The sequence below is a fragment of the Lonchura striata genome, chromosome 2 (genome assembly GCF_046129695.1).
Source record: "Lonchura striata isolate bLonStr1 chromosome 2, bLonStr1.mat, whole genome shotgun sequence".
NCBI lineage: Eukaryota > Metazoa > Chordata > Aves > Passeriformes > Estrildidae > Lonchura > Lonchura striata.
In genome coordinates this window covers 42,876,715-42,903,059 of record NC_134604.1, presented here as the reverse complement: position 1 = coordinate 42,903,059, position 26,345 = coordinate 42,876,715, and the positions used below count along the sequence as shown (strand labels likewise).

The 26,345-nt window shown below is 38.9% G+C and overlaps 1 protein-coding gene across 2 annotated transcripts in view; it reads left to right on the top strand.

The window, feature by feature from the left end:
• PDGFD (platelet derived growth factor D) overlaps nt 1–26,345 on the top strand; it is a 133,293-nt gene that overhangs the window by 90,233 nt on the left and 16,715 nt on the right. For both annotated transcript variants that reach the window (XM_021529341.3, XM_021529339.3), the window contains exons 4-5: nt 15,938–15,997; nt 21,170–21,371. In XM_021529341.3, coding sequence (XP_021385016.1) covers nt 15,938–15,997; nt 21,170–21,371 — 262 coding nt within the window. The remainder of the gene's footprint in view (nt 1–15,937; nt 15,998–21,169; nt 21,372–26,345) is intronic.

Genomic DNA, 26,345 nt, shown 5'->3' with positions numbered 1-26,345 from the left:
CTATTTTTTCCTGTTCTTCAAATGTCAGTTACAGTCGAGCAATCTCTGTTAACCAAAAATACAGACTTCCAGTGAGCCAGAGTTCATGATACTGGTTGTGGCAAAATTGTTCTATTGGATAAGTAAGAAATAAAACCCATTCCCAAAGTTAGGAAAATCTTATGTAGTTATTTTATTAGGGAAACAAATCAATGATTCCTAGTAATTTGGAAATCTTTAGAATTTTGGTTAGAAAATGGAAGGAAGATATTCAAGGTATTATTTATTAAAACTACTCTGTGTAAATCAGTCAGTTTTAAAAAAGATTTAATACTTAAGACTTTTTTTATAGCTTTCCAGTGTTAAAATCCATACTTCTACTTACAGGTGTGTTGGACAGTTTTCTTGTAGTATCTATAAGGCAATATTTTTAATGAACATTAAATATGTGTAGGTAGCAGAAAGTTAGGATGGATCCAGCACCAAAAATCATAGTGCATAAAATGGAGGGGTATGTTTTATGTGCCATAATGAGCATAACCTGTGAGAGGGCAAAGACCACTCTGTTCCCTGACTTTGCTTTCCATGTCTGTGCAAACAAACAGAAAATATAAGTAGCTTGGACCTGGTGTTTTGACACTGTACAAGAGACTGACCAGTCACAGCTTTAATTCAGTTCCTGTTAGAAGACATAGAAAGGCCTCATAGATCATTTGTCTGCTTGGAGTTGACCATTAAGAAGACACCAGAAGGAGAGATGGCAAATGCAGTAGCAAACTGAGCCAACATAAACACCCAATCAGTGCTGCTGGTAGACATCCTCTTTTGTATCTGCTCTAAAGAGGAGCATTAAATCCAACCATTCTCCCCTGTTAACTAACCCTAAACAGCACATCAGTATGCATGAATATGAGATGAGTTTACACTGCCAGACTTTTTTAGCAGCACTCATTATTAACCTGTCGATCACATTAGCTGTTTGTTTGAAAAGCGGGACTGTTTTAGACTGTTGACTTATGGATGTAATGCTGTCTCTGTAAATCCATTTTCTGTCATTTACTTCCACTTCAGCAACAGCTGAAGAATTTTGGCATGTGAAATGATAATAACTTATGAAGAACTTATTTTGGTTTGGTGAATCTGGAGGCTTAGATTCCAGTTAGTTAAAATGGAAAATTTTTTGGGAGAAGAAATGTGCTATGCATGATTCTGTAAAAAGTTTAATTCTATTGCAATGCTGCAACTAATCCTGGTTCTTCAATGTGGCAACACTAGTCTGACCTACTACCATGGCCACAAGGGAAGAGGAAATGGCCTGTTCTTCCCTGTGCCTGTCAAGCAGCCACTGCTCTAGATTTTCTACAGAAGACGAAGGTGCACAACTTAATTTAAGTGTACCAACTGTTTTGGAGAAGAGTAGGAAGTCAGTCTGCTTCCTCTGGAAGTCTGTCAGAAGGAAATACCAAAAGTAGTGTGGTGCACTGAAACATGCTAGACCTCCAACTGCACTAAGGAACTTGCGAAAATCCATCACAGCAGGTGTTGGTTGCAAGTTGTCTTTTAAATCAAAACAAGGACTGCATGTCTTCACAGCCTTGTGTAGAGAGAGCTCGAAGGCACAACTTCATGTTCTGTGCTCCTCCAATACTATTTATTTGGCTGTGTGTCAGCACCTTGCAAAGCCTGGCAGTACAACCCTGCTCTTGTGCTGTTCTAGCTGAGTTTGGGTTGCAGAATCTTGTTTCAACCTTAGCACTGTTCAATGTGTTTTTGTCACTCTTGGCAAGCCAGGGAACACAATGCATTGTGTATAATGAGTGTTTAATTGCTTACATAATAAATCTTTGCCTTGTTTGTTGCAGCAGCTGTAACTGCTGTAGACTACTTACATCTCTGGATCAGATGATACTGATTGTTTTAAGATTACTGAATCTAAATTTAGGCACTTTTTTTTTTTTTTTCCCCAGAAATGTCTAATGCAGACAAACCTACAATTCTAATGTGAGGTGATTCAATCAACTTCCCTTCAGGACAAGAGTTTTCTGTACTGTAAATTCATTGTTTGATCATCTAGTATAATTTTTAAATATAACAAGCACATACAGAACATTTAACCATAGACTAATAAATCACTGTAGCAAAGACATTTTTTCTTTCATAATAAGTTTTGATTTCCTTTTTTTTTTTAATGCCATACCATTACCTGCAATTATATCTCTTACTAGTTTATGATAAAGAAGTCTATTCATTTTGTTGTGGGTGTATATCTCCCTTAGATATTTGCAGTATGCTTTCATGGTTCTTTGCTCTTTGCTTAGTCAAGCAATGATGTCCATATTTAGCCTTTAATCTTATCCAAAAGATCAGGCTATTTAATTCCCTCAGAGTTTTTGACGCTCTTATCAGACCTGCCCCAGATTTTCCCAACTTATTACAATATCTCTACGGTAGTGAACGGAACTGGGTCTGGTGGTTCAGGCATCACCAGAGATGTGTTATGGATGGTGGTGTTGTCAAAAATAATTTTGGCATCGGTGTCCCCTGCCAGGTTACTTTTTTTAGGTATGTTTGTATGACAGGTGCCAGCCTGTCTTCCCAACGCTGGGAATGTGTCCTTTAATGGGTTTTATTTTGTCATCTCAGTCCATCTTTGGGCTCCCAGGTCTCCTAGACACCTCCTTCCATTCTGCACATAATCTAGAAACACATTGAGTTTCATCTGTCCACAGCAAACTTTCCTTGTATTGGATTATGATATCCATGCAGTGATTTTTGCATGTCTTCAGTGGAAGTGGTTGTACCTTCAGTTGTATTTCCATGGGTTTGGATGTAGCATCATGACCTCAGATAGGGTGCTGGCTTCCAGGCCAGGCTCCACCACTGCCCTAACACATTCTCACAGCCTGAAAACTTCTCCCCTCAAAGACAGGCACATCAATTGTAAAATACCACAAAATTAACTTCTAAAAGACACTACAGAAGCAGGTGGTGTTCCAGCTTCCAGTCTGGGACACTGCCAGCAGGGTGGGCCACGTGGCCAGACTGAGAATGATGAGTAAAGGGCTTTGTCTGCTGTGCTGTTTTATTTGGATGCTCACTTTTGCTGTGCCTACCAGATTTACCTGGGTCCTCTCTAGTGTAAGAAATTGCATGCCCACAAAATAGAGAACAGCAATCCCGGATTCCAAACCAGGAAGGTGAAAGAATAAAAATCAGCTTCAGACCACACTGAGCCACTTGCCTGGTGGGTGTGTGAAAGCCTGTCACTATTCTCATCCCTGCCTTCCTTCTTAGGTGGCAATGATGACTGAAGCACTTGGGATCTCCACACTTTCTTTTAACAATGCTTAATTTTGTTCTGACTCTGTAGCCCCAGGCACAGGACATCAGAGACACTCCTTCCTCCCTGCTGGGGAAGCTGGTTTGCTGGAAGGCTGCTGCTGTTGTTTGCTCAGCACAGTGGTTCTGGTTTCAATAACCTTCACACTCTACACCACATTTCCAAAGACAGTCACAGCACTATGTAAATCTGACTCGTCTTTTGTATGCATACATCTTTATTAAATGTACAACCTTTGGTTTTGCCCTGAGCACTTGATAAAGTCCATGCATGTCTTCATAATAAAATAGGTGACAGACATGGCAGTTTTTGCTTTGCCCTTACACATGTATATTTACACGCACATCTTTTATTAGTTGCTGAGTTCCTGTCAGTTTTAGACTTGATAGGAAAAATCTTAGTTGAAAATTTTTGGCTAAATGGCACTGTTATATAAAATAACCCCCTGCACGTTGCTGAGCTTTGTGGTACTGACCTGAACACCTCCTCCAGCCTGGGGCTTGGGTTGTTATCATTATTTTTTGCCTGCAACCTTGTCTCTGTTTCAACCCACAGACTTCTTCATGTTGAACTGATTTTGAACATACATGGCATGTCAAAAAAAAAAGTCCTATCTCTTGTAATATCAAGAAAAATGCAGTTCTGTTTTCCTCAATTGTCAGTTTGATAGCTAGTCAGAGCTTAATTAGAGAAGATCTGAGCCTGTAACAACTCAGGGTCAGATTTTGCAGCTTATATGTAGCACTGAAAGCTGAAAATATCTTTTAGGTTCATGGAAGTAGTGTATCTTCTTGTTCGATCATTTTCAGCAGAATCAAATAACATCCAATTTTTCTGTGACCTGTAACAACAGAGTTTGTTTTTGGTTTTTTTTTTTTCATTTTAATAGTTTTTGTTCAGGAATATAGCTTAATTTTACAAAATGGTGTTTTGTGGCAGATAAAACTTACTTTCGAGGTCCCTTTCCTAACCAGAAGAAGACTTTTTTTTAATAATACTCTGATCTTGGCAGCTATAAAAATGCTTCCTTTCAATCAATATTTATGTCCTGATGTATTCCTTAGGTCATGTTTTTTTGAAAAACAGTAATAAACTTTTCTGTAGGAATTGGGCACTATGTTGTCTCATTTTGTGTTCCCTGGTTCTTGGCACTGTTGTCCAGCCATCAACCATATAAATTAAGCCTAAATGCACGCTCTTGCTGATCAGACCTTCTAATAAGGAAGTCTGTGTATCCAGAATTGTCAGCAGAGACTTTTCAATGGTATGTATGTAAGTCAAGGCATAAGCACAAGGTTGTTTGCACCCATCACATTTTTAGCATGGCTAGTTTGGAGCTAGCACAGGCCACAGGCTGTTTCTAATGTGCAGTTTGTTGTGGCCACTCTGTTTTACAGGGTAATAGTTGTGTCTGAGGACATGAGTCACACTGTATCTGATCAATCGCTACCTCATTTTACCACTTAATATAGATGTAGCCCAGAAGTTCTTATATGGAGGTCATGTTTTCTTTCATTTTCTTGTCACTCCTGACAGCACTGTGAGTGACACAGTTAACGGCATTTGTGAGCCTCAGGATTGCGGAGTTGCGTTATTTGTATGTTTTATTATCAATGTTTGCGGACTTACAGGTAAGTTTGAAAAAATAATTTTGTCTTTGAGAAAAGAAAAATGAAAATAACAAAAAATCCCTGAAACTTGAGAAAAGAGCTTAGAAAGTATGAGGCTAGTTTTTCTACTGATATAGAGTAGGGTAAAAAAAAGCCACCTTGGGACTGCAAAAATTTATCTCACACCAAGGTCTGGCCAATAAACTTGAAACAAAAAAAAATTTCTGAAAGAACCTGAGCATCATGAAGACAAGTAGTCTGACTGCTTTCTGTGGTTTGTGTTGCATGCTGAAGATGCACTAGATCCACTACTGATAGAAATGGGCTGCTGGAAACTTTGCTTTCTCTACTCCCAAGAAATTTGGAATGCTGTGTTGGTGTGGAAAGCTAAACCAAGCACAAAGCAATTCCTTTTTTTTACAGATGAGGTGGAATTTTTTTCTCTGACTGGAAGTGACATCCTATTTTAAAATGTGCATTGTAATTATGTGTGTGTGTAATATTCTCTGAGCCGCCTCTCCTCTAAGAAGGTGTGGTGTACATAAAGTCCTGTGTGCTTATCTTCTGCTGATGGTTAGGAAAGAGCCTGACTGTATCAGTCATGTTCTTATTCAGGCCTTCCACCTCTTTTTGCATATGCATGAGTTTATAGAGAAAAATTGGCATTGTTAAGGTCTGAAGAGAAAGCAAAAAGACCAACTCAGAGAAAATAATGTAAGGCAAGAGAAATGGGACACACTGCTCCCTATACACATAATTTCTCTCTGTCAGAAATATGTGAAAATAAACACTATTTTCCCACCTTAGCAGCAACTTTGTGTGCTGACAGTGCTAGCTCCATGCTGGTTCAGACACATTTTCCAGGTGCATTAAGGAATAGATTAAAAGCAGAGACAACACTTGTAATAGTAGCTGCTGAAATTAGGAGTATTGCATGGGTGCATGCCTACTGCTGGTACAGTCCAGGTCTAGTCCTCCTGGACAAAGTGGACTAAGATGGACAAGGTGGCCAGGAGAGCTGTGCTAAAAACCAGCAGTAGAAACTAAACAGCCTGTGGGTCTGGTACTTTAAAAGTGCTGTCTGGTGTTCAGGAAGTGCTCAAGAGTTTTTACAGCACAGAGCAAGGTCTTTCTGCCAGAGTGGGTGAGAGCCCTCTCCAATGTTTTCTCCTCATAAGCCTGCACTGCTGATGGAGGTGGGCAACTGAAATGCCTCGCCTGTGCAGACCAGCACTGCAAGGCCAGCATGGCAGGGGTTTGGTGTCACTTTGGCATCTCCAATAGATGGGGCATGTAGCTACTTCCTGTGATTTTTATCAATACTGATATCACACCCATGTAGTGTAAAACCTAGGTGTGCCTGTTGTCTTGAGAATACTCGTCTTCAATTTCCTGCTTGCACCCACAAAAGTCACTTTTTTGAAAGCATAACCCTGTTCTGCACCCATAGGAAGGTGGTGAAGATGTGCAAATGCTCACCCATCCCTGCCAGTGAGAAGTCCTACCCATGGTTCCCTGGGAGATGGTGGTTTATGGTGGTGTGGTATCCCCTTGGTCGTGATTTGTGGTAGTGGATGTCCCCTTGCTATGGGGAGAGCATCCCCTTGTGCCAGGGGAAGAGCTCTGTGTGTGCAGGCATAAGTCACCCTCCATGCTGTGCCACTGTCACATTTCAGATTAATGTCATGTTTTTTTATCTTTGTTCCATTCAGTCTCTTGGCATCAGTTCTTTTCAGAGTCCATGTGTGCCATCAAATAGAGTTTATGGCTTGTACCTTTTTCTCCGCTTACATTCTTTAAAGTGAAAGCTTGTTTTTCTTACCTGCCACTGTTTCTGACCTCTGGTAATCCTACCATTTTTCTTTATATTAAATGATGTTTACAACTTCTTTTTTTTTTTTTTTTTTTTTTTTGCCAGTTCAGTTTTCTGTAACATTTTTTCCATGTCATTAGTATAAAACTGAATTGAACTTTATGGCTTTATTTTCATTGTTTGAAAATATTTATCCTATTGTAATTTTACAGTCACCCTTAGTCTATTTGGTTATGCCTGTTTAGTCAGAATTCAAATAAAATGTGTAACACTAATTGTGGCCCAACACACCCTCCTGGTCCTGAGATGATAGTCTCAGTTTGGTGTTTAGAAGGATTTTCAAGGCCATGTTTTGGTAAGCTGATCCCAAAGCTGATAACATGTTTTAATTAGATTGTTTGCAAAAGGTGCCAAATGTAAGGTGTTCTTTACCTGGTCTTTACTCATAGTTTCACTTACAATTAATATTTGTAAAATTATGCATAAGAGAAATCAGAAGCATAACTGCTCCTAAAGTACTTGTATTTAGCTTTAACAGCAGTGGTGTTTCTGAGGAATAGATCTGGATCTGGAAGTTCAGTTGGAATAGTTTAGAATTTTCCTTAATTTAGCTGTTTGATGATACTCATGTTGAACAAAATCCCCAAAAAGCAGTATCCTCTGCTGTGTGCAGTAAATTGACTGCTTTTGATCACATAAAAACCTGGGAAAGCTATGAGAAAATAGTTCTTTTATTCTTCAAAGATTAGGTTTTCTCACTTTTTTTATGATTATTGAATGTCTTAGAAAGCTTGGATAGCAGTCCTTTTTTTGTTGTCCTAGAAAATGCAGTGCCTTCTAGTCAAAGCAGAAGGGTGAACAAATTGCTTTGTTTTGCATTATCTATGAAACATAACACTTGCTCCTGCTGCATGCTTACTGCAGAATTAAACACCGTCCTCTGACAGAGACCTCAAAAACAAATGGATCCTTTACAAAAAATCAATAGGCTGGGATTGCTGCTAGGTTAGCTAATGTCCCTTGCTAGTACCCTTCTACATTGTATTCTCAGCTTCAGAATTAAATATGCTTAGGTTTATTAGAGATTTTTCATTATTATTATTGTTTCCATGTTTCTCCCAAATCATGTCTAAAGATGCAAGTGTACATGTCCAAGCACTTAGTAGAACAATGGAAAACTTGGAATATTAAATAAAATTACACTGTATTTGTTAATGTTAATTTTTCTGTGATTATGGGCCATGTTTAAATCTATAAAAATGTGTAGAAACCCAAGTGGAAAGAAGTCAGAAAATTAATAGCTTGCTCCTAGAAGGTTTTCACTCATTAATAGTTTTCCTTCTGTCCCTAGTACTGGGGCCCTTCAGTACATTCCCATTTGGTATAAGCCACACCAAGAAGGAGGACCTGAAATAACCAGCTGTCACTGCCTTCTGTTAACTCTGAAAGAGTTTTTTGCCCACCTGGACACTACCAGGCAAATGAAGTGTCAGCTTTTCAGTTTTGCTCAGGGCAGAGTCACCTATTACCAGGGAGGCTGCTTCCAAAACCCTGCCAGTCAGCATGGCAGAAGTTCACCAAAGTCCTCACAAGGCCACTAGATAGTGACCTGACATCAAGTTTTTGGCTCATGGGATCACTCCTCCCAAGCTCTTTTCCCACTCTGATGTGCAGCATCACCCTGATCAAGAGCCCTGTGGATGTTTGCTTCCCACTGCCCTGGCAGAGCCAGCATGGGGCATCACAGGGGGACCAGCAGGCCCTGCAAAATGAGATGCCACCATGGCCCAGGTGTGCTTAGACACAGACCCAAGGTGAGCAAGGAGCCCAGTTGCCTTCAGATTGCTCCAGTGTCACTGCCAAAAGATGGGCACTGCAGACCATAAAGCACCAAGATACACTTCTGAAAGCAGCTCTCCTTTATATAAAATAGGAATAGAAAGAGAGTGAGGAGCAGATGCAGTGTAAGTGTAATGAACCTGGATTGCATCCCTGGATTGCAGTAAGGTGAGCCAGGGCTCACATGGAGATGGTGAATGTGGTGGCAATCTATGGCATCAATGGCAGGAGGCACCTTCATGCTCATAAGTCTGACCTGGAATGCTTACAGGGCACTTGTCAGCAAAAAAAGGTTAAGGATGTGGGAAGCTAGGAATAAAACTCCACGTCTCTTCATCAAAGAAAGTCACTCCAGACTACAGGATAGCCTGGAATGGAAGAAAATGCTGTCTAGCAAATGTAATTGGACTTCAGAGGAGCATCTCACCCAGTATCACACAGGAAACAGTCCCTTGTGCTGGAGAAGGTGGCACATGGGAGTCAAAGGGCAGGCAGTGTCCTGTAATGCAGAAGGGAGTATCCAGCAAGGGACAGCTTGCTAATAGGAGTTTCTAAAAGGTTAATCTCATGGTCAGTTTTATTTTTGGGATGTTTTAGGGACCAGAAAACAATCTGCAGAGTAGCATTTTAGTGTTTTTTGCAGAACACAGCACTGAAGTGCATTGCTTGTGAATGGGAAAATCACAGTATCAGAGCGGCAAGCTGCATGACCTTGAGCAGCACAGAATTGATTTGCAGTGAAATGGAACAGCCCAAAAATGAGCAAAGAGGTCACTCATGTAAAGATTAATAGCAAAAGTATTTGCTGGTAAATGGCATATCACTGGTTATTGAAGAGGGGAAAAGAAAATTTCTCAGTGTACTAGGCATGTGACCAATGAGGCTGTAGTTGCATCTCTTCTGGAATACTTTGTACAGTTCTGGTACAGAGAAACCACATTTTTCTTGGACTGAATTCAGGGACAATGGGGGAAAAGAGGGCATTTCTTACTAAGGGCCAAGACAGCTTGGCTTGCTTAGTGTAATAAAAGGGATGCTGAGAAGAGATATAACATCTCTTCAGAATTACTGCAGGAAGCAAACTTGGGAGGGGAAGAAAAGGATAAAGCTGGTACTTACATAAATGCAATAAAGATAAATTTAGCTTGGAAACAGCCAACCAGTCTGAGGGGTTTGAAAGAGACAGGCTGAGAGAGCCTTTCAAGTTTTCTGTCCTGGAGTTTAACTGCAGAATCAAAATTTGCCATTCAGATAAAAATGGCAAAGGAGGAATTGCAGAATATTTACAATGAATGTTAGTTGATTTGTGTTTTGTTTACAATTGCTTAACTGCAGTATACAGCAGATTAGTTATTAGCAAATCCCTGTACATGAATATATGAGGACAGGCCTCTGTGATAAATGGAAAAAAATAAAGGAAATGCACAATTTGCACAGCATGGTAATGAAGTCCTGCACACTTTCTTGTGGGTATGAGTACCAAACAGGATGCTCATAGGCATAATAGTGCCAGATGACATCTGATTTTTCAAAGGCATAACTATAATCTCATTTGAACAAGTATCTTTTAGACAGATCATTTAAAAGTCAGTGTCTTGGACATTCTTCCAGTATGCACCCAGCAATGCCTACTTCCAGAGCTAGGTGAAGAATGAAGAGAAGTACTGACAAAACATAACTTATTAAATGAATTCTTCTGCTTCAGTTTTACTTCAGCTTTTCATAAATAAATGTAACAAACTGCAGTTAACCTAAGTCATTTTTACAGCCTTGTACTTCTGAAATTTTAAGTATCTTATGTTTCCCATTCATTTATAGCTAGTAAATGTGTCAGAAAAAATCAAGAGGGATTTTATATGTTACCTTGCACTAGTATTAACTTGGTTGATAGGGTTGTAACTACTGATATGTAGTGGCAACTGGGCTTCAGAAACTCAATTTATGTCTTTTTTGAAGGGCAAGAATCACACTATTACATTTGAGATCAGACAGTTTGGTGGCTGTCTGACCTTTTGTTACTGACTTTAAAATACTGTTGTCATGGATGCCCTGCCTTTATGGGACTGCATCAAAAAGTAGAAAAGAGAATTCAATATGATAAAAGTTATTTGTTAATTTCTTAGCTGTTCCAGTAATAGCTGGGAATAGTGGTAAATTTGTTCATACTTCCAGTTTGGATATTGCTGCCTTCACTTACAGCTACCTGGATTGGTTAATGCTGGCACTGCCAAAAGAAAGAACTTGTTGACATTGGTAATTGGCTCTTTTAGCATAGTGTGGGTTATTATCTGGAGAGACAAGGTCAGTTCACATCTAACCTTCTTTAAAGTCACTGGTCTGCACTCAATGTTTCATGGCAAGGCATGATTCCCAGACTATGAACCATCATATTTGCTTGCTTTCTGAATTCAGAAACTTTTATTGTTATTAATGTCTGGTCATCAGAGCTGAACAGAGCAGCAGCAGTTTGACCATTACTGTAAGAAAAATGCAGCCTCTGCCTTCCTAGTAGCCTGCTGTAAGTATCTTTCAGCATCCTTAGGAGATGTTAATAACTATCATTCTGATACTAAACTAATACTCAGCAATGTGGCAAAATGAAAGTATGGTACAAGAAAAAGATACTTCAAAGTGTAAATCTAATATGCTTGTATTAATAGAAATTGGAGTGCCCTAAAATGCTACATGAGAAAATAAATTTAATCAGTCAAAGTGTACAAACTTGAATATGTATCACAGCATTTTTTTGAATGGAACTGATTTTTCTTTTACCTCTAACTTATATAACACCATTTCTGTTACACAGCATGTTCTGAGTTTGGTATTCATTTGTTTGAAATATGTGTTGCTTAATAGGAGAAATGTAATATCTGTAAATTTAATTGTTAGTGAAAATATAGGTACTATTGCTTGTGGCAGGGAAAAGAGGAAAGATTTACAGGTTATTATATTTTGTTGTTACTATATACAAATACAAGTTTATCTGCTTATCAGCTACCTGTCTTCACATAGCTCTGAATGCAATAGATACATGTTGATTGTTGTTCAACAATGGGTATCATTGAGTTTCTGTTTATTAATCTAAATGTTAGAATAATTTTGTCTCTTTTTTCTTTAAATTGCAATTTGCACTAATTTTTCCCTACAGACCTTCCATTATCCTTCATCCCTAATTTTTTCATTCCAGGGAGAGCTCACCATTTCTTTCTGTACTGAACTCCTTTGAATAAGCCCCACTTCACCCATTATTTGTTTCTGCAGGATCTTCTGTGCGTTTCAGTACATCTCTTAGTCCTGTTCTTCTACAAATTTCTAAAAACTGCTTTTCTTTTGGATTGTTTATAATTATGGCATCTAAATACCACAAATGGGGTGACCACAGGCAGAGCTCAACACTTCAGCTTCTCTGTCTTAATTTTTTCTTAGTTTACTTCATTCTTCCCCTTTCTCATGCTTATTTCCCCAAGAACATGTCTGCATTTTGACCCTTTCTCCATCCCTTCTTTTCTAAGTAGCAGGGCACAGTAGAGAAGGTGTCTCCTTTAGGAGCGGACCTTTCTGAGCCAGTGGGCTGAAATCATCAGTCAGGGGTGCTGCCTGGACTCTAGTTTTTAATCACAACTCCTTTGAGAACCTTTCCCACTCACTGAAGTGGAGAGAATTGCCTCAGCTTTCATGAGCAATATTTTGTAGTTGTTCTGTCAGATGAACAGTTTTTTTACCAAATAATCTAACTACCCCATAAACATGCAGATTAAGGAAAAGAATTGACAGAGAAGCTTATAGAAATGTGGGGTGCTTCTTTGCACTGGAGAGAGCTGTCAGTGTGCTGTGCCCATCCTGTGGTGGTTATTGCCCATCTCAGGCATCCTTCCTCACAGTAGTCATGCACCCAGATGACAAAAGACTAACCTACAGTGAAAAAGGTGAAGAATCATAGTGGCTCTTGCTTTTAATTTGAGGACCAGGCAGTAACTCAGCATAGCTGGGAGGACTCGCATATTTTGTTGCATGGGTGGTACAACAAAGTGAGCCATGACAACATGCTTCTCAAACTGGCGAGCTTCTCAGCCACATCCCAGGTGTTTTCCTGATGCCTCTCCGTTCCTATTGACCCTGCCAAGCTCCATGGCTTCAACACAGCAGAGCCTGTGCTGCTGCAGGTTGCAAATTATTTTCCTCAGGAACCAGTGCTATCTGGCTCTGCAGTCTCATATATCATTGATTGCTGTGATTTTGCATCATGATCTCCACTTGTGAAAGTCCTGGGTGAAACAGGGACTATTCCCTGTGACTCCTTGTCACTTAGTGGCCATCAGTGGTGGTAGATAGGCTATAAAGTACGCCTGCGAAGGAGAGAGTAGCTTTTCTTTGTCTAAAACAGAGCCAGGTACAATATATCAATGTCCATACATATTTAACTCTGAGGGCTGACTCAGAATTTGTCTTGCTGAGGTGTAATTTTGGAAGTTGATGTTTGGAAGTCATTTTTCTTCACTGTAGTGAATAGTGTAGCTGCTATCAGAAGGAGGTTGGTAGTTCTGTTGTTTTGCCTGTATTTTTGCTACTTGTAGAACAGTTAATTCAATGCTTTGCTGAGGTTTCTAGTGAAGTTTTTATGTTACCATGACACAAATACAAAAATAGAAACACTGTTGTCGAGGTGATGTAGCCAAATTATTACCACCCTGTTGTTCCTGATTTGGTAAAAAAATATATGACAATTTTGGTGGGTTTTTAAATGTTCAGACTGAAAGTTTGAATGTTGCTTTAAGTAATGAAGAAACAACAGCAAAACAAAGCAATCACAGTCAAATTCATATGAATGAGGTAGAATGAATTGAACAGATAGCACCAAAAATAGATTGTCCTTCAGCTTCTGCTAGGGGCAATGGTGAGAATGAGGAGAGGGTTTTGTAATGATGAGACCCACTCTGATATTATTATTTGAAATAGCTGCAAGCAGAAGCCATAGATAATAATAATCTCCAAACCCTAGAGGTTGAAAGCGCCAAGAAGCCAAGAATGACTGCAGCTGTCTTGAGTGGTGGTGGAACAAAGCCATAGAGTTGTGAATAGTTTATGCAGATTGAATATAATCAGAGTTGAAATGTGCAGTCATCAGGTTTGAGATCCAAGAAGCAGGTGGTAAACGTGTCTCTATCAGGATTTTGGAGGGGTTTCCTGGCATGAACCAACTCAAAGAATCACAGACTAAAGAAACAGTTTTGATATCCACATTTAGGTAAACCAAGTGGCCCATCCCTTTGAACATAAGACTACAGTCTTCTCAAAACATTCAGTGAAGCAAATTGTTTCTGTTTTAAAATAATGCTTTAGAACTCAATGCCACTTTTTTTTCCTGGAAGTGCTAAATGGAATCTAATGACAGAGAGAAAATTATTTTCGACTTCTGCAACTGGCAGACTTTACCAGAGGATTCATGAGATTTTCAAATACATTTTTATTTAATTTAAATTGTTGCTTGTCAAGAACTGGGCAACCAAATATATAGAGAATGTAGCCAAGAGAGGCATATTCAGAATGGTATATAATCTGATTATAGCTTGCAGATCTCTTGACTATTTTTAAGAAAAAAATCTGCAATTAATTTTTTCCAGTGTTTTTCTTCTGTATTCTTAGTAGAAAATGACTACATAATTATTAATGTTTTTATTGCTCTACAGCTTCAGTGGTCACTTATTGATGGGATTATAATAATAATTTCTATTAATCTTAAATATTGAAGAAGAAGAAACAGTAACAGTATTGAATAAAAAAAATCTTGTGACTTTTAAGATATTTAAATATTTTTCTATAGCAAATGAAAATCATTAAAAAACCAAGTATATTGATTCTGGATCTGAAAGCAGCTCTGTTCCTTTTTGACTAAAGGAACAGTCTATTGGTGAGTTAGCAAATTATGAGATCAATTTTCTGTGTTCCATTCCTAAGAAATAATTTAATATATGCTTACATATATATATGTGTGTGTGTCTGTAGTCAAATGCAGGATCAAGTCTAACAAGCATCAGCTGTGTGGTTTCCTTTCCATTTCCCCTTTCAGTTGCCAGCTTAAAAAAAAACTTATCAGACACTGAGTCAGTATGAAATTGTGAGCAAAGGCATTGATCCATCTTCCTTAAAACTTTTCATTATAAATTCTATTATTAGAAATTAAAATCTTGGTATCCTGTCACTTCAGTCCACTTGCCTTACCTGCATATTCATGCCGATCATTAGCTATTCACTGCATGTGTGTGTTTAATAACCATTCTGTAATGCTGCTTTTTTTTTTTTCCATTTTTCACAGTTTAGTTATTCCTATTGGAAATTAGTAAAGATGCCAAAAGATTAAAGGAATGGCTTCTTCATTATTTAAGTAGTGATTGCTCATCACTGGTCAGACAAGTAGATTGGGATTTAAGTGACCACGTGTCAATATGTACAGTTTTGACATCTGTATCTAAGATTAGCCTCCCAAGTTCCTTTTATAGAGATAATGGAGACAAAAATACATTTTCAGGGTGCACTGTCATCCCAAGTAAATCTTCTAAAACAGATCAGATGATTTGCACCCCAGAAATGCCAGGTTTAGTTGATTGTAAATGGAAACAAGACTAATTAGCTTAGATGTTGGCTTCATAGTTGTCCAAAGATAGATATGAATCCCACCCCTGTGCTCAGATTAATCATAAATGCCCAGGGATTCTGTGCAATGGAACTGTTAATGGGAATGTACTGTGGCTGGGTTTTTGATGTGACAAAACATAGTGCAGTGATGATTATGTACTGTTCAGCACAAGTACCAAAAGCAGTACAGCAGTACAGTTAGGACTACTTTTCAGATGGATTAGATTACCCTGCTTTTCACCTTGACTATGTAGTACCAGGAAATTAGCATGTTCACATTCTTTCCAACAGATCAGTTTGTCAACTGCATTGATACTCTGGTTGTAGACATACAGAGGTGTTGTTTAATATTTATGTTGGCAGATGAATGTAACGTCCTTGACCAGATTAGGTCCTGCTATGCAAAGCAGCATATATCAGATTGGTATTGTTATTACTGTTATTGTGGTTGATGATGATGATAATAATAATAATAATAACAATAACAATAATAATATTCACCCATTCTTGTCCAAGCAAGCTCACAAGGAGTTTATGAACATTGAAAAAGAAGGAACCTGAATGGAAGTAGTTTTATTGAGGATGACACATAGCAAGGGACTTCTGCATTAAAAAGGGTCAGAAAAAGTGACAGATGTTGAATGCTGAAACATTTTTTAGATTTTGTAGTTAATTTAGGATATTGCCTTAATGGTGATTTTTCCTGTGTGTTTCTCCCCTTAGGATGATTTTCAGCATGCAGCCTCAGAAACCAACTGGGAGTCAGTCACAAGCTCTGTCTCAGTAAGTAATTTCTCACTGTTTTGCCCATGGATGGATTGATAGGGTGGCTTGAATCCAACTCAATAAAATGGCATCTGTACAGAGAAACCATTTCACCTCATATTCACCTTTGAAAGAGGATTAATAAAGTTTTTATCTGACTGATACTGGATTCAAACAATATGCTTTTAGGGATAATATGCCCTTAGCTGCTGTAAACACATGAGGCAGCCATTGGGAAACATTTCTTGCTTTCAAACTCATCCTGCCAGTATGAAAATACCAGATACAAACCTAAAATTTTTAATCATTGAATGTCTTGACTTACATGGAAGACCATATGTAAAGCAGGCTGGAAAGAAAATGGATCTGGCATTTCATTGTCAATACTGAGAACTTTTTTAATGTTTCCAATAAAATATTATATCTGAAATTCTATATACATATACACTGTAATTGTATATCTATATACAGTTACTCCATATTCAGCAGTGAATTGCAACTTGGGAGAAAAATCAAGAAAGAAGAAAACCCAAGTAATCTAATAAAAGAAAAAAAATTTCTCTTAATTACATCTGATTTGTGTCATTGGCAAAAAAATCTGTCCTCTCTGCCATTTCCCAGTGCTGTTAACTCCTCTTAAAACACATGAGATGGGGGTAAATGCGTAAAGTAGACTTGAGACCAGTGTCTGAAGCACTCATGGAAGAGAGCTTAGTGATAGCACTTTTGTTACAGTAGTTGCCAGGAGTAGCTAGTGAAGGAGCAGTAAATAAAATATGGGTAAATTCTCTTATCAGGGTCCAATCAAGTCAGCAAGTAGAGAGAAAAGTCTGTGTTGCCGAAATTTGAAGATATTAAACCAATCTCACATGTGTTTACTCTTGAATTTGCAAATGTCACTTGCCCTTCATTATACAATTCACTGATTGCCTGGAACCAACTGTGCTGAAAGTCTTGAGGAGTGATGTTAGCAGGGATGAGATCTGCTGGATGTGCCAAGCACGAGATGCTAGAACAGTTTTACTAAAAGACACAAGTTCATTTTTCATTCTAATGTGGACATGGGGGGAAAAAATCAATGTGATGGAATATTTTGTTCAAAAATATGGTAGGCTGATGTTTGAGAAAGCCTAGGGCTCCCTCATCAGGTAAGTATGTAAATGAGACTAAGCCTATGGTAAACACCATGTTAGTTATCATCCTTAATATCAGAAAAAGCACAATATACCACACAATAACCCAGTATCCTTTTCATATTGAAATATGAAGTTCATCTTTTAGATTATTTTTTTTTCCTTAAAAATTGTTTTAATGTGTTGCAGCTAAGGAAGTTCAATACAAATATTACAGGTAGCAAGCTGATGCCCAAGGTCACATGGAAACCTACATCTAAACCAGAAGCTGAACCTTGGTTTCATTGGTTTTCCCATGTAATTTCCTATCTACTAAAATATACTTTCTCCAGCACATTCCACCCACAAGTCCTTTTTATCCTCAGAGAAAATAAGGCAGGGAGATTGAGCAATTTTTCACAAAGGCACTGAGGAAAATATCTGAGGACATCCAAGTTCTTCATGAGAGAAAAGATTCAGGGATGCAATTATGGTCTTGAGAGGCAGAAGGACAAACTCAGACCTGTGAGTCGTGGACCAGATGAAATACAATTCTGCTCATGCTCAGGTAGCATGGCAGGTCTGAGTTTCTTCTCTCAAACTCAAAATTAACCCAACGACTCATTTAAGGATATACACACATTACAACTCTCAGAATAAAAATTTTAGAGTGAGCAAATTCTTTCTTCCACATCTGAGGTCATATTACAGAGTTATATTTTGGTTTGGGTTTTTTTTGTGTGGGTTTTTCCTCAGAATGTTAAAAAAATGCTTCTACCCTTAACCCATCATGGCAAACCCAGGAAAAAAAAAAAAAAAAGGAAACAAAATCTAACTCCTTATAAAGTTAGTTTCCATTATATGTAAAGCAATTTTATGACCAACAGAAAACTATGATTCACATTGTTTTGCCTGTCAGGCTCACAATAGAGAAAGGAAAGTTAAAAGAATGAGTGAACAAAAATTAAGGGCAAGAGCACATACCAAAAAAAGATACCTTTGTGTTCCAGTAAATTAAAAATGTACTCAGTGCTTTTAAGAAATGCAAAGGAGGTACATAATGTGGAAAATCTTTGCTCCTCACTGCTTCTTACATTTCCTCTTGCTCCTTCTTTGGATATGATCTCAGAAGTCAGATTATGACAAGCACAAACTCTCTGAAAACCAGTGCCTCGTTCTTGGCAGGACAAAAGAGAGGCAGTTGGGTTGGCAGCTTTGAAGTTGCTTTTGGGCCTGTCACATGATGTTGCTGCCAGGAGGCTATCTAAGCTGTTGAAATAATTCCTCTTGATTTGGCTGTCACTGAGGAAAAGTTAAGCTTTCTTCTGTGTTTGAACGAGGCTGCACAAATCTCTTGAGTAGGAGCTTTTATTTGAAAAGAAAATGGGGAATCCCAGCTGCCTGTATGAGTTTGAAATGCCCTACATATTCACAGCTTGACCTCCCCTTCTGTAATGAAATGTACAGTTGAACATGTGGGAAAAAAACTTTCTGCACTGAGTAAACCTGTGGCCTGATTTTTATGCTCCTGTTTCTTTAACATCCTTGGACCATATTTCAGGGGCTGATCCTTCCCTACTGGACTGCCATGAGCTCCAGCAAGCTCTCCTCAGTAAGAAAGTGGCGTTAAGGTGCCTTTTCCTTTTGCAGCCCCAGCAGCTGTGTTAGCACACTGTGTGATGCTGGCAGCAGCACAGTCTCTCCTGCAACACTGCTTTAGATAACAATGCTGTGTTCACTTTGCTGGTGTGAGTTTTTCCACTGTGGGACTTCCACCTCTCTATTCCCAGCCATTTAGAAGCAGGATAGAGGCTTCAAGGTGTGCCTTCATTTTTAAGTGGTTGTGAATTTATACAGGCCTCTGCAATGTGTCTTGGCAGTGCACTAGGGAGGCATTGCAGTCACAGGTGGGCCCACTGAAACTTCTTGGGCTGTTGGTGGTGAGCTGTAAAGTGTAGCTATGCTTTCTTGACTGCACTATTGTTATGTTTGCTGTTTCTTCTCTTCCTCATTTGTAATAATTTGGACTGTCCATATTTCCAGCAAACATATGCAGGAAAACATCAAGAATTGTTAGTATTCTGATACAGTTTGCCATTAAAGACAAGTGTTTTATTTTAAAATACACACACACACACACACACACACATATATATACTTTAAAGCCATTGTAGGAAGAATTGAAGGACATAATCCTGCGAAGAAGTGAGTGAATTTACTCAAATGAGTTAACCCTCCCATTATGACCCAACTGAATGAAGTTAATCACAAAGGTTAATAGTTTAACATATGTGTTTACTTGGGAGTTGAGACACAACAAATATTTTGGGAAGCCATTCATTTTACCTGGCATATTTCTGCAGGATTACTTCAGAGCTGGGTTTTCATGAAAGAATTTCAGTTTCATGGGGTTTCTCCCCAATGTTTAACTTACAAGACCAAACATTTTGTGTGCTAAAATATGCCTGGTTTTAGACAAAACTGATTGTGATCCTTCAGAAAGTAAGAGATCTGTATTAATAGTTTTTCTTGTACATATTCTGCATACTATTCAGCCTTGTGCTTGGATAAGGGAAAAAGTGATACCAGGATAGTGAATATTGTGATTCTAAATTAAGAATTTTAAAAATGTTTCAAGTCATCTCCAATAAAACTGAAAATACTGCAAGCATTCTGTCAAAGTCAAATTGCGCCTGAAGTTCAGTGGGAACACTCAGAGAACAGTACTTGGTCCGTACTGATGGAAAATAATTATTCCATTCAGTGTTATAATTGTGAGGATACTACTGTGTTAGTCATCCAAATATTCATTGTTACATTGCTGAGACTGTAGAATTATAGAATGTCTAGAGTTGGAAGGTTCCTTAGAGATCACCTAGTTTCAATCCTTGCAGTGGGCAGGAATGCCTTTCATTGGACCAGGCTGTTCACAGCCCTCTCCAACCTGACTGTGAACACTGTCAGGGATGAGGCATTCACAGACTCTTTCAGCAACCTGTTCCAGTGTCTCACCACCCTCAGAGTAAAGAATTTCTTCCTCAAATCTAATCCCGATCTTCCCTCTTTCATTTTAGAGCAGTTCTACTTTGTCTTATCGCTACCTGCTCTTGTAAAAAGTTTCTCTTCATCTTTCTTGTAGGCTCCCTTCAGGAATTGCAAGGCCACAGTTAGGTCACCCTAATGCCTTTTCTTCTCTAGGCTGAACAATTCCCATTCTTACAGTCTTTCCTCCATCCTGTTAATCATCTTTGTGTCCCTCCTCTGTACTCACTCCAACAGGTCCCTGTCCTCCCTGTGCTGGGACCCCAGGGCTGATGCAGCCCTGCAGGTGGGGCTGAGCAGAGCAGAGGGGCAGAATCCCCTCCCTGGCCCTGCTGCCCTCGCTGCTTTGGATGCAACTCAGGACACCACTGGCTTTCTTGGCTGCAAGCATATTGCCAGGTCATGTCCAACCTCTCACCCACCAACATCTCCAAGATCCAAATACCATGTTTTTTCTGTTTGTTTATTAAGTTGTATTTTTTGGTAAAATGTCAGTTCAATGTTAATTCATCATTGTTTTGTAATACATTTAATTTTGGGTAATAAAGGGCCATTTTTCCAAGTCTCTAACCATGCCAAATTTTTTGTCCAAACTGACCGGAGAAAGATAGTATAGTGGACTTCTTCCATTTTTCTTTCTCTGCTGTGGTTTCTGATCTGCCTCATGTGAAATAAGCATCAGATCTGGCATCTCCATTTCTGTGGCCGTGGCCATCACAGTGCTTTCAAAAGACATTTTCATTACATCTTTTTATATGTGCAAACCATCATTCCCTTTGAGGAGTGCGTATAAATACTGACAGTCCACCAGTGGCTGTGCTTTTGCTCCCTGCATCTCCTCTGGGATTTGCTTGGGAATTTCTTGGTATCTCTTTTTATAAAAAGAAAACACAGGTATAAGTCCAAAGACTTGAAAAGATGGCCCGAAGTAACTGTTTCACTCAATAATGAAACAAGCTTGTCAATAACTGTTTTCAGTTGTTTAAAGTGGTGCTGTTATTTATTCCAAGTACACTGAGATGTATGTCACTCTTAGGGGGTATCCTATCCCTCTCCATCAGTGACTGACCCTACGCTCACGGCAGAAGCACTGGATCAGACCATTGCTGCCTTTGACACAGTGGAGGATCTGCTCAAACACTTTAACCCCGACTCCTGGCAAGAAGATCTTGAGAATCTGTACACAGACAGTGGGCACCATTATCGAGGCAGGAGCTACCATGACAGGAAGTCCAAAGGTAGGAAAAGACTTTGGGACATACTTACGCATACTTTGTGAAAAGGAAGGATGTTCCTTCACTCCTCATAGGGAAGTCCATCAGTCAGATGTTACATTCTGGTGCTCAAGTTCCTTTTGGATTCCTTTTGGCAAGGTACCACCCATTAAAACCAGGGACATGTCATTCAATCCTTAATCAATTTCCAGGTAGGATCTCACTGAGAAATCAGACTGAAAACTGCCCCTTTTATGATAAATTCACAAATAAAAACACAAGTCCACATGGAAAGACAGGTGTTTCTCAGCTTTACTCTCTTCATCATTGCTTTGTGTATAAAGCATGGGGCTCCTAATTACCTGTGTTATCATCCTTCTTTAAATACCCTGCTTAGGGACTGTTCTCTGTTGAGTGAGGAATAATCACTTTTATCGCATTGTGCTTAGGGAAGCATCTGGCGCAGACACCTGTATGTGCAGCTGTTTTTTTGGGATGTGAACATTTCACTGTTTTTCATTATGTTGGCAGGGAACATTATTATGGTTTAACATCTTTGTCTATGATTGAGCAAAGCACAGATTTCTGGGTTATGTTTCTTGTTTCCTTCTGTTAGTTCAAATCATGTACCAAATGGTAAAGCAAAGGGGTGTTTAGCTGGCAGTACAAAGCAATCATGATAAAGAAACACTATTGAGAAGTCACAGTTGTATTCTGGGGTAACCGTGCACTGAAGGGCCTGATGAAATTGCCCTTCACGTGCAGTGTAGGTGTAGGAGGTCTGTTAGGAGTCCTCAGGATGACAATCACTGTAGTTTTCAGAGCAGATCTGGAGTGAAGAATTTTATTTGACTTCCCACGTTGCCATCTATTTTCAAGTTGAGCAATCACATGCATTCTTATTTGTAACTTTAAAATTATAATTCCCAAATCACAATTCCAATTCTGTGAAGTCTGCCATTTATTTACATCTCATATTTCATCCCCTCATGCCTTAAGCATGTTCCAATGAGTGAGAGAGAATTGTAGTTCCATGTTTGTAACTTATTATCAGATTATGAGGCTTTGCTCTTAAAAGGGATATGTAGACTGCATATGTATTAGGAAAAACTGTGTCAAGAAGTGTTCTCAGGCCCTGAAATACAATCACCATGTTGCTGAATTGTCAGCCTGGTCATGACTGGGCATGAACGAGGATCTGGCAGAGGCCACCTGCCATGCATGTGCCCACCTTGACTTAGAGAGCAAGGGGTGAATGGTAGTAATGTGGGCTGTCCTGTGGCTGTTGTTCTTGGAGTAGGAGAATAACCTCAGGCACATGCAATGCATTAGTACACACAGTACTGGTATACAAATTCCAAGACAAGCTGGCTTTCTTTGTTTCTGGACTCAGCACTTCAAAGGAATCGGTGATAAAGCCCTGAGCACCCATTCAACAAAAAGCAAACCCTTTTACTTAGCTCCCTTTTGGCCCATCAAAAATTTCAGGCAACCACCATAGCCATTGTTGGGGAAAAACTTCACATAACTGTCACTGCATGACTTTCAAGAGTGTTTTGATCTCTCTGTGGGTGTATGGAACATGATCTGTGTGTCCCTTATTCATTCAGGCTGGATTTGGCACCAGTAGGTATGTATAAAAAAGAAATTAAGGATCTATTCTGTTTTTAATAGAAGCTGATTAAAATCCTGTATCCTGTACTGGTTCTGTTCTCCAGATATCATTTCATTCTCAGATCCTGTTTGGGCCAGTATCCCATATATTTAAATGACCACATAAATATAAAATAGCATTTGATGCTTTATTATCCTAATAACTATGCAGGCTGCAGGTATCAAACTCAGAAAATTCAGATGCATAACATTTTTCCAGTTACAGTTTTAATACTTGATTTATTTTAATAGGATTTTTTGGTGGTGGTGGTTTAGTTACAAGAAAAAGAAAAAAGGTCTTATAACAGTTTTCCTTTTGTTTTCAAACTAAAGGGCAAATTTCCTGCCTGTAAGCAGCTCTCTGGGCTAAAGTACCTCACCAGATTGAAATCCTTTAAAAATTTCAGTTAAGAATTTTTATTTAGTCATAAACTTCTGACAAGATTAAAGGCTTGTTCTTGGAGGAAGTGAGCAGTAAGGAATAGCTTTAACAAATCCTTAAATTACAAATGCTTCGCAGCTTTTAAACACAGTGTGGATCTCTGAGGAATGTTTATAGGCACTGGGGTAACCTTGCAGCAAAGAGAGCAGTAGATTATATCATAATTTATTTCAGATACTATCTGTTTCAGCTTACAGCTTGGGTTTTATTTTTTTATCCTAAGTTAGAACTGTCCTGAGGCAGGTAAGAACAATTTGATGTAATCTCTGCCTATCTTTCACAGCATTTTCAGATCACATCATATAAATGGTATAAATTAATCACTAATAATTTCACTCCTATCCAATCTTCTGCCTATACCAAACTCTGGCACAAAACTGAGTTAAGAGAGGCAGTGTAGCTGGATACTAATTCTGATAACAGGGATAGGTGATAAATTATATTTAAATGGTATGCTTTTTTAATTTGGCAATTGATAATCTATAAATATCAAGGTCAAGCAAATAAGAAGTCAGCTGTAACTGAAACTGACAAAATCAGAGAATAGATGTGGGAAGACATCTCAAGAACTTAAACACCCCTCCTCAAGACAGAGTCATCAATAGAAGGCTGCTCAATGACCATGTCAAGTCAGGTTTTTTAATATCTCCAAGCATGGAAGCTGCTCAGTTTCTCTGGAACCACTCTGAACAAAAACAAACAAACAAACAAACAAAACCCCTAAATCTAGTTGTCAGCATTTAAATAGGTTTTCCTATGTAAAAAATTGAATACAGAACCTTTTGTTCCTTAAAAGTAGTCTCCTGCTCTGTTTTTGCTTCCTCCCATCATTGCTGCATTGATGCAAACTGTATGAGGCTCAGCAAGGCCAAATTCTGCATCCTACCCTTGGGTCACTGCAACCCCAGGCAGGGCTACAGGCTGGGGGCAGTGGCTGGAAAGCTGCCTGGAGGAAAAGGACCTGGCTGTACTGGTCAAGAGAGCTGAACGTGCCCCAGGGTGTGCCCAGGTGTCCAAGGAGGCTGATGGCACCCTGGCCTGATCAGCACTGCTGTGCCAGCAGGAGCAGGGCAGTGACCATCCCCCTGCACTCAGCACTGCTGAGGCCACACCTCCAACCCTGGGCTCAGTTCTGGGCCCCTCACTGCAAGAAAGACATTGAGGGGCTGGAGCGTGTCCAGAGAGGGGCAGCGGGGCTGGGGAAGGGGCTGGAGCACAAGGGCTGTGAGGAGCAGCTGAGGGAGCTGGGGGGGTCAGCCTGGAGAACAGGAGGCTCGGGGGGACCTCACTGCTCTCTGCAGCTGCCTGACAGGAGGGTGCAGCCGAATTGGAATTGGTCTTCTCTCCCAGGCTACAAGTGACAGAACAAGAGGAAATGTCCTGAAGTTGCAGCAGTGGAGGTTTAGATTGAATATTAGGGAAATGAGTTGCACAGAAACGGTTGTCAGGTTGTCAGGCTTTGGAAAAGACTGCCCAGGGAAAGTAGTGGAGTCGCCATCCCAGGAAATATTCAAAAGGTGTGTGGATGTGGCATGTGGGAATATGGTTTAGAGATGATTATGGCAGTGCTTGATTTATGGTTGTATTTTTGATGTTTGAAGGTCTTTTCCAGGCCAAAAGATTCTGTTATTTTTTTGCATTTGTACACATTAATATATGCATATGCAGATCAGTCCCTTCTTGGATATCTCTTGCAAGTACCTGGAAGTTGAAGAGTGTGTGGATTAAATCCATATTTATGGTAATTCCATTCAGTCTACAAGATCTGATCTCACACCTCTACAATACTGTTGCAATTTTATTGAGATAAGTGCATTTTTTTCTACTGAAATCGAAATTGCATTTCTATTGAAATTTCTATTGCATTTCTCACTATTGAAGTGAGATATTGGTATGAAATGTGTCTCACTAATAACCACATGAAGTTTGAAATTTAATTCTGTATATGTTCTGCAAGGTTTGCTGTTAACCACTCCACTGAAAGCTGACTATAAAATCACAGTGCAATCCAGACTGGCAGAACAGAACAGAAAATAATGGAGAAGATACATTCAGATTTTCACAATTCTGAAATAAAAGGCCTTGTATAAGCTATAAACTACGGTGTACACCTACATGAAAATATAATAGTTATTTCAAATAACCTCTTCAGTTGTAAATATAAAGGTTTGCTACCAATTTCTGCATTTTAGAAACTCTGAAAGTATGAATGTTCACTTTTATGTTCATTCTAGTCTCTTAGAAAAAAAGCAGGTCATACCAAAGTATATACTTTAAAATAATTCCTTTTACATTACTGTAATATATGGCTTACCTCAGTGTCATAGTAATTTGATTATTACAAATATTAAGCATCTCCAGAAAGATATCACTACCTTTTGGGTTATTTCATACTGTTCATGGCAATAACACAGGTAAAGAAGTAAACATCCATGCTTCACAGTTATGTTGAACTTCTTCACAAACAGGTTTCTGTTCTTCTGAGATTCATGAGGAGAGTTCAAACATGTTTCAAAGAAGCATCTTCATCCTAGTTTAAATTTCGGGAAGCATGAATTTATCTAGTTAACAGTATTAGAAGAGATTCTAAGAGATACTATTGCAAGCAGTTCAATCCATCAATTAAACATTATTTAACTTTTCCCACATACTTGTTTGCATTTATGTTTTACTATTATCTCTGATTTTTTACCTCCCATTGAATAAGGATTTTTCATTAAAAAAAACCTCCACCTGTGAAATGGTTTCTGTACAAATGAAGAAAGAAGGGTAAACAAACAAGGTCACTGTTTCTCATCATAGAAGTAAATCCAAATGACATGGGGCTGGTACCCAAAGAAAGGGGTTGCCTTTAGAAAGGAATGGAGTGTTTTGGTTTTTTTTCCCATCAATAAACCTTGGAA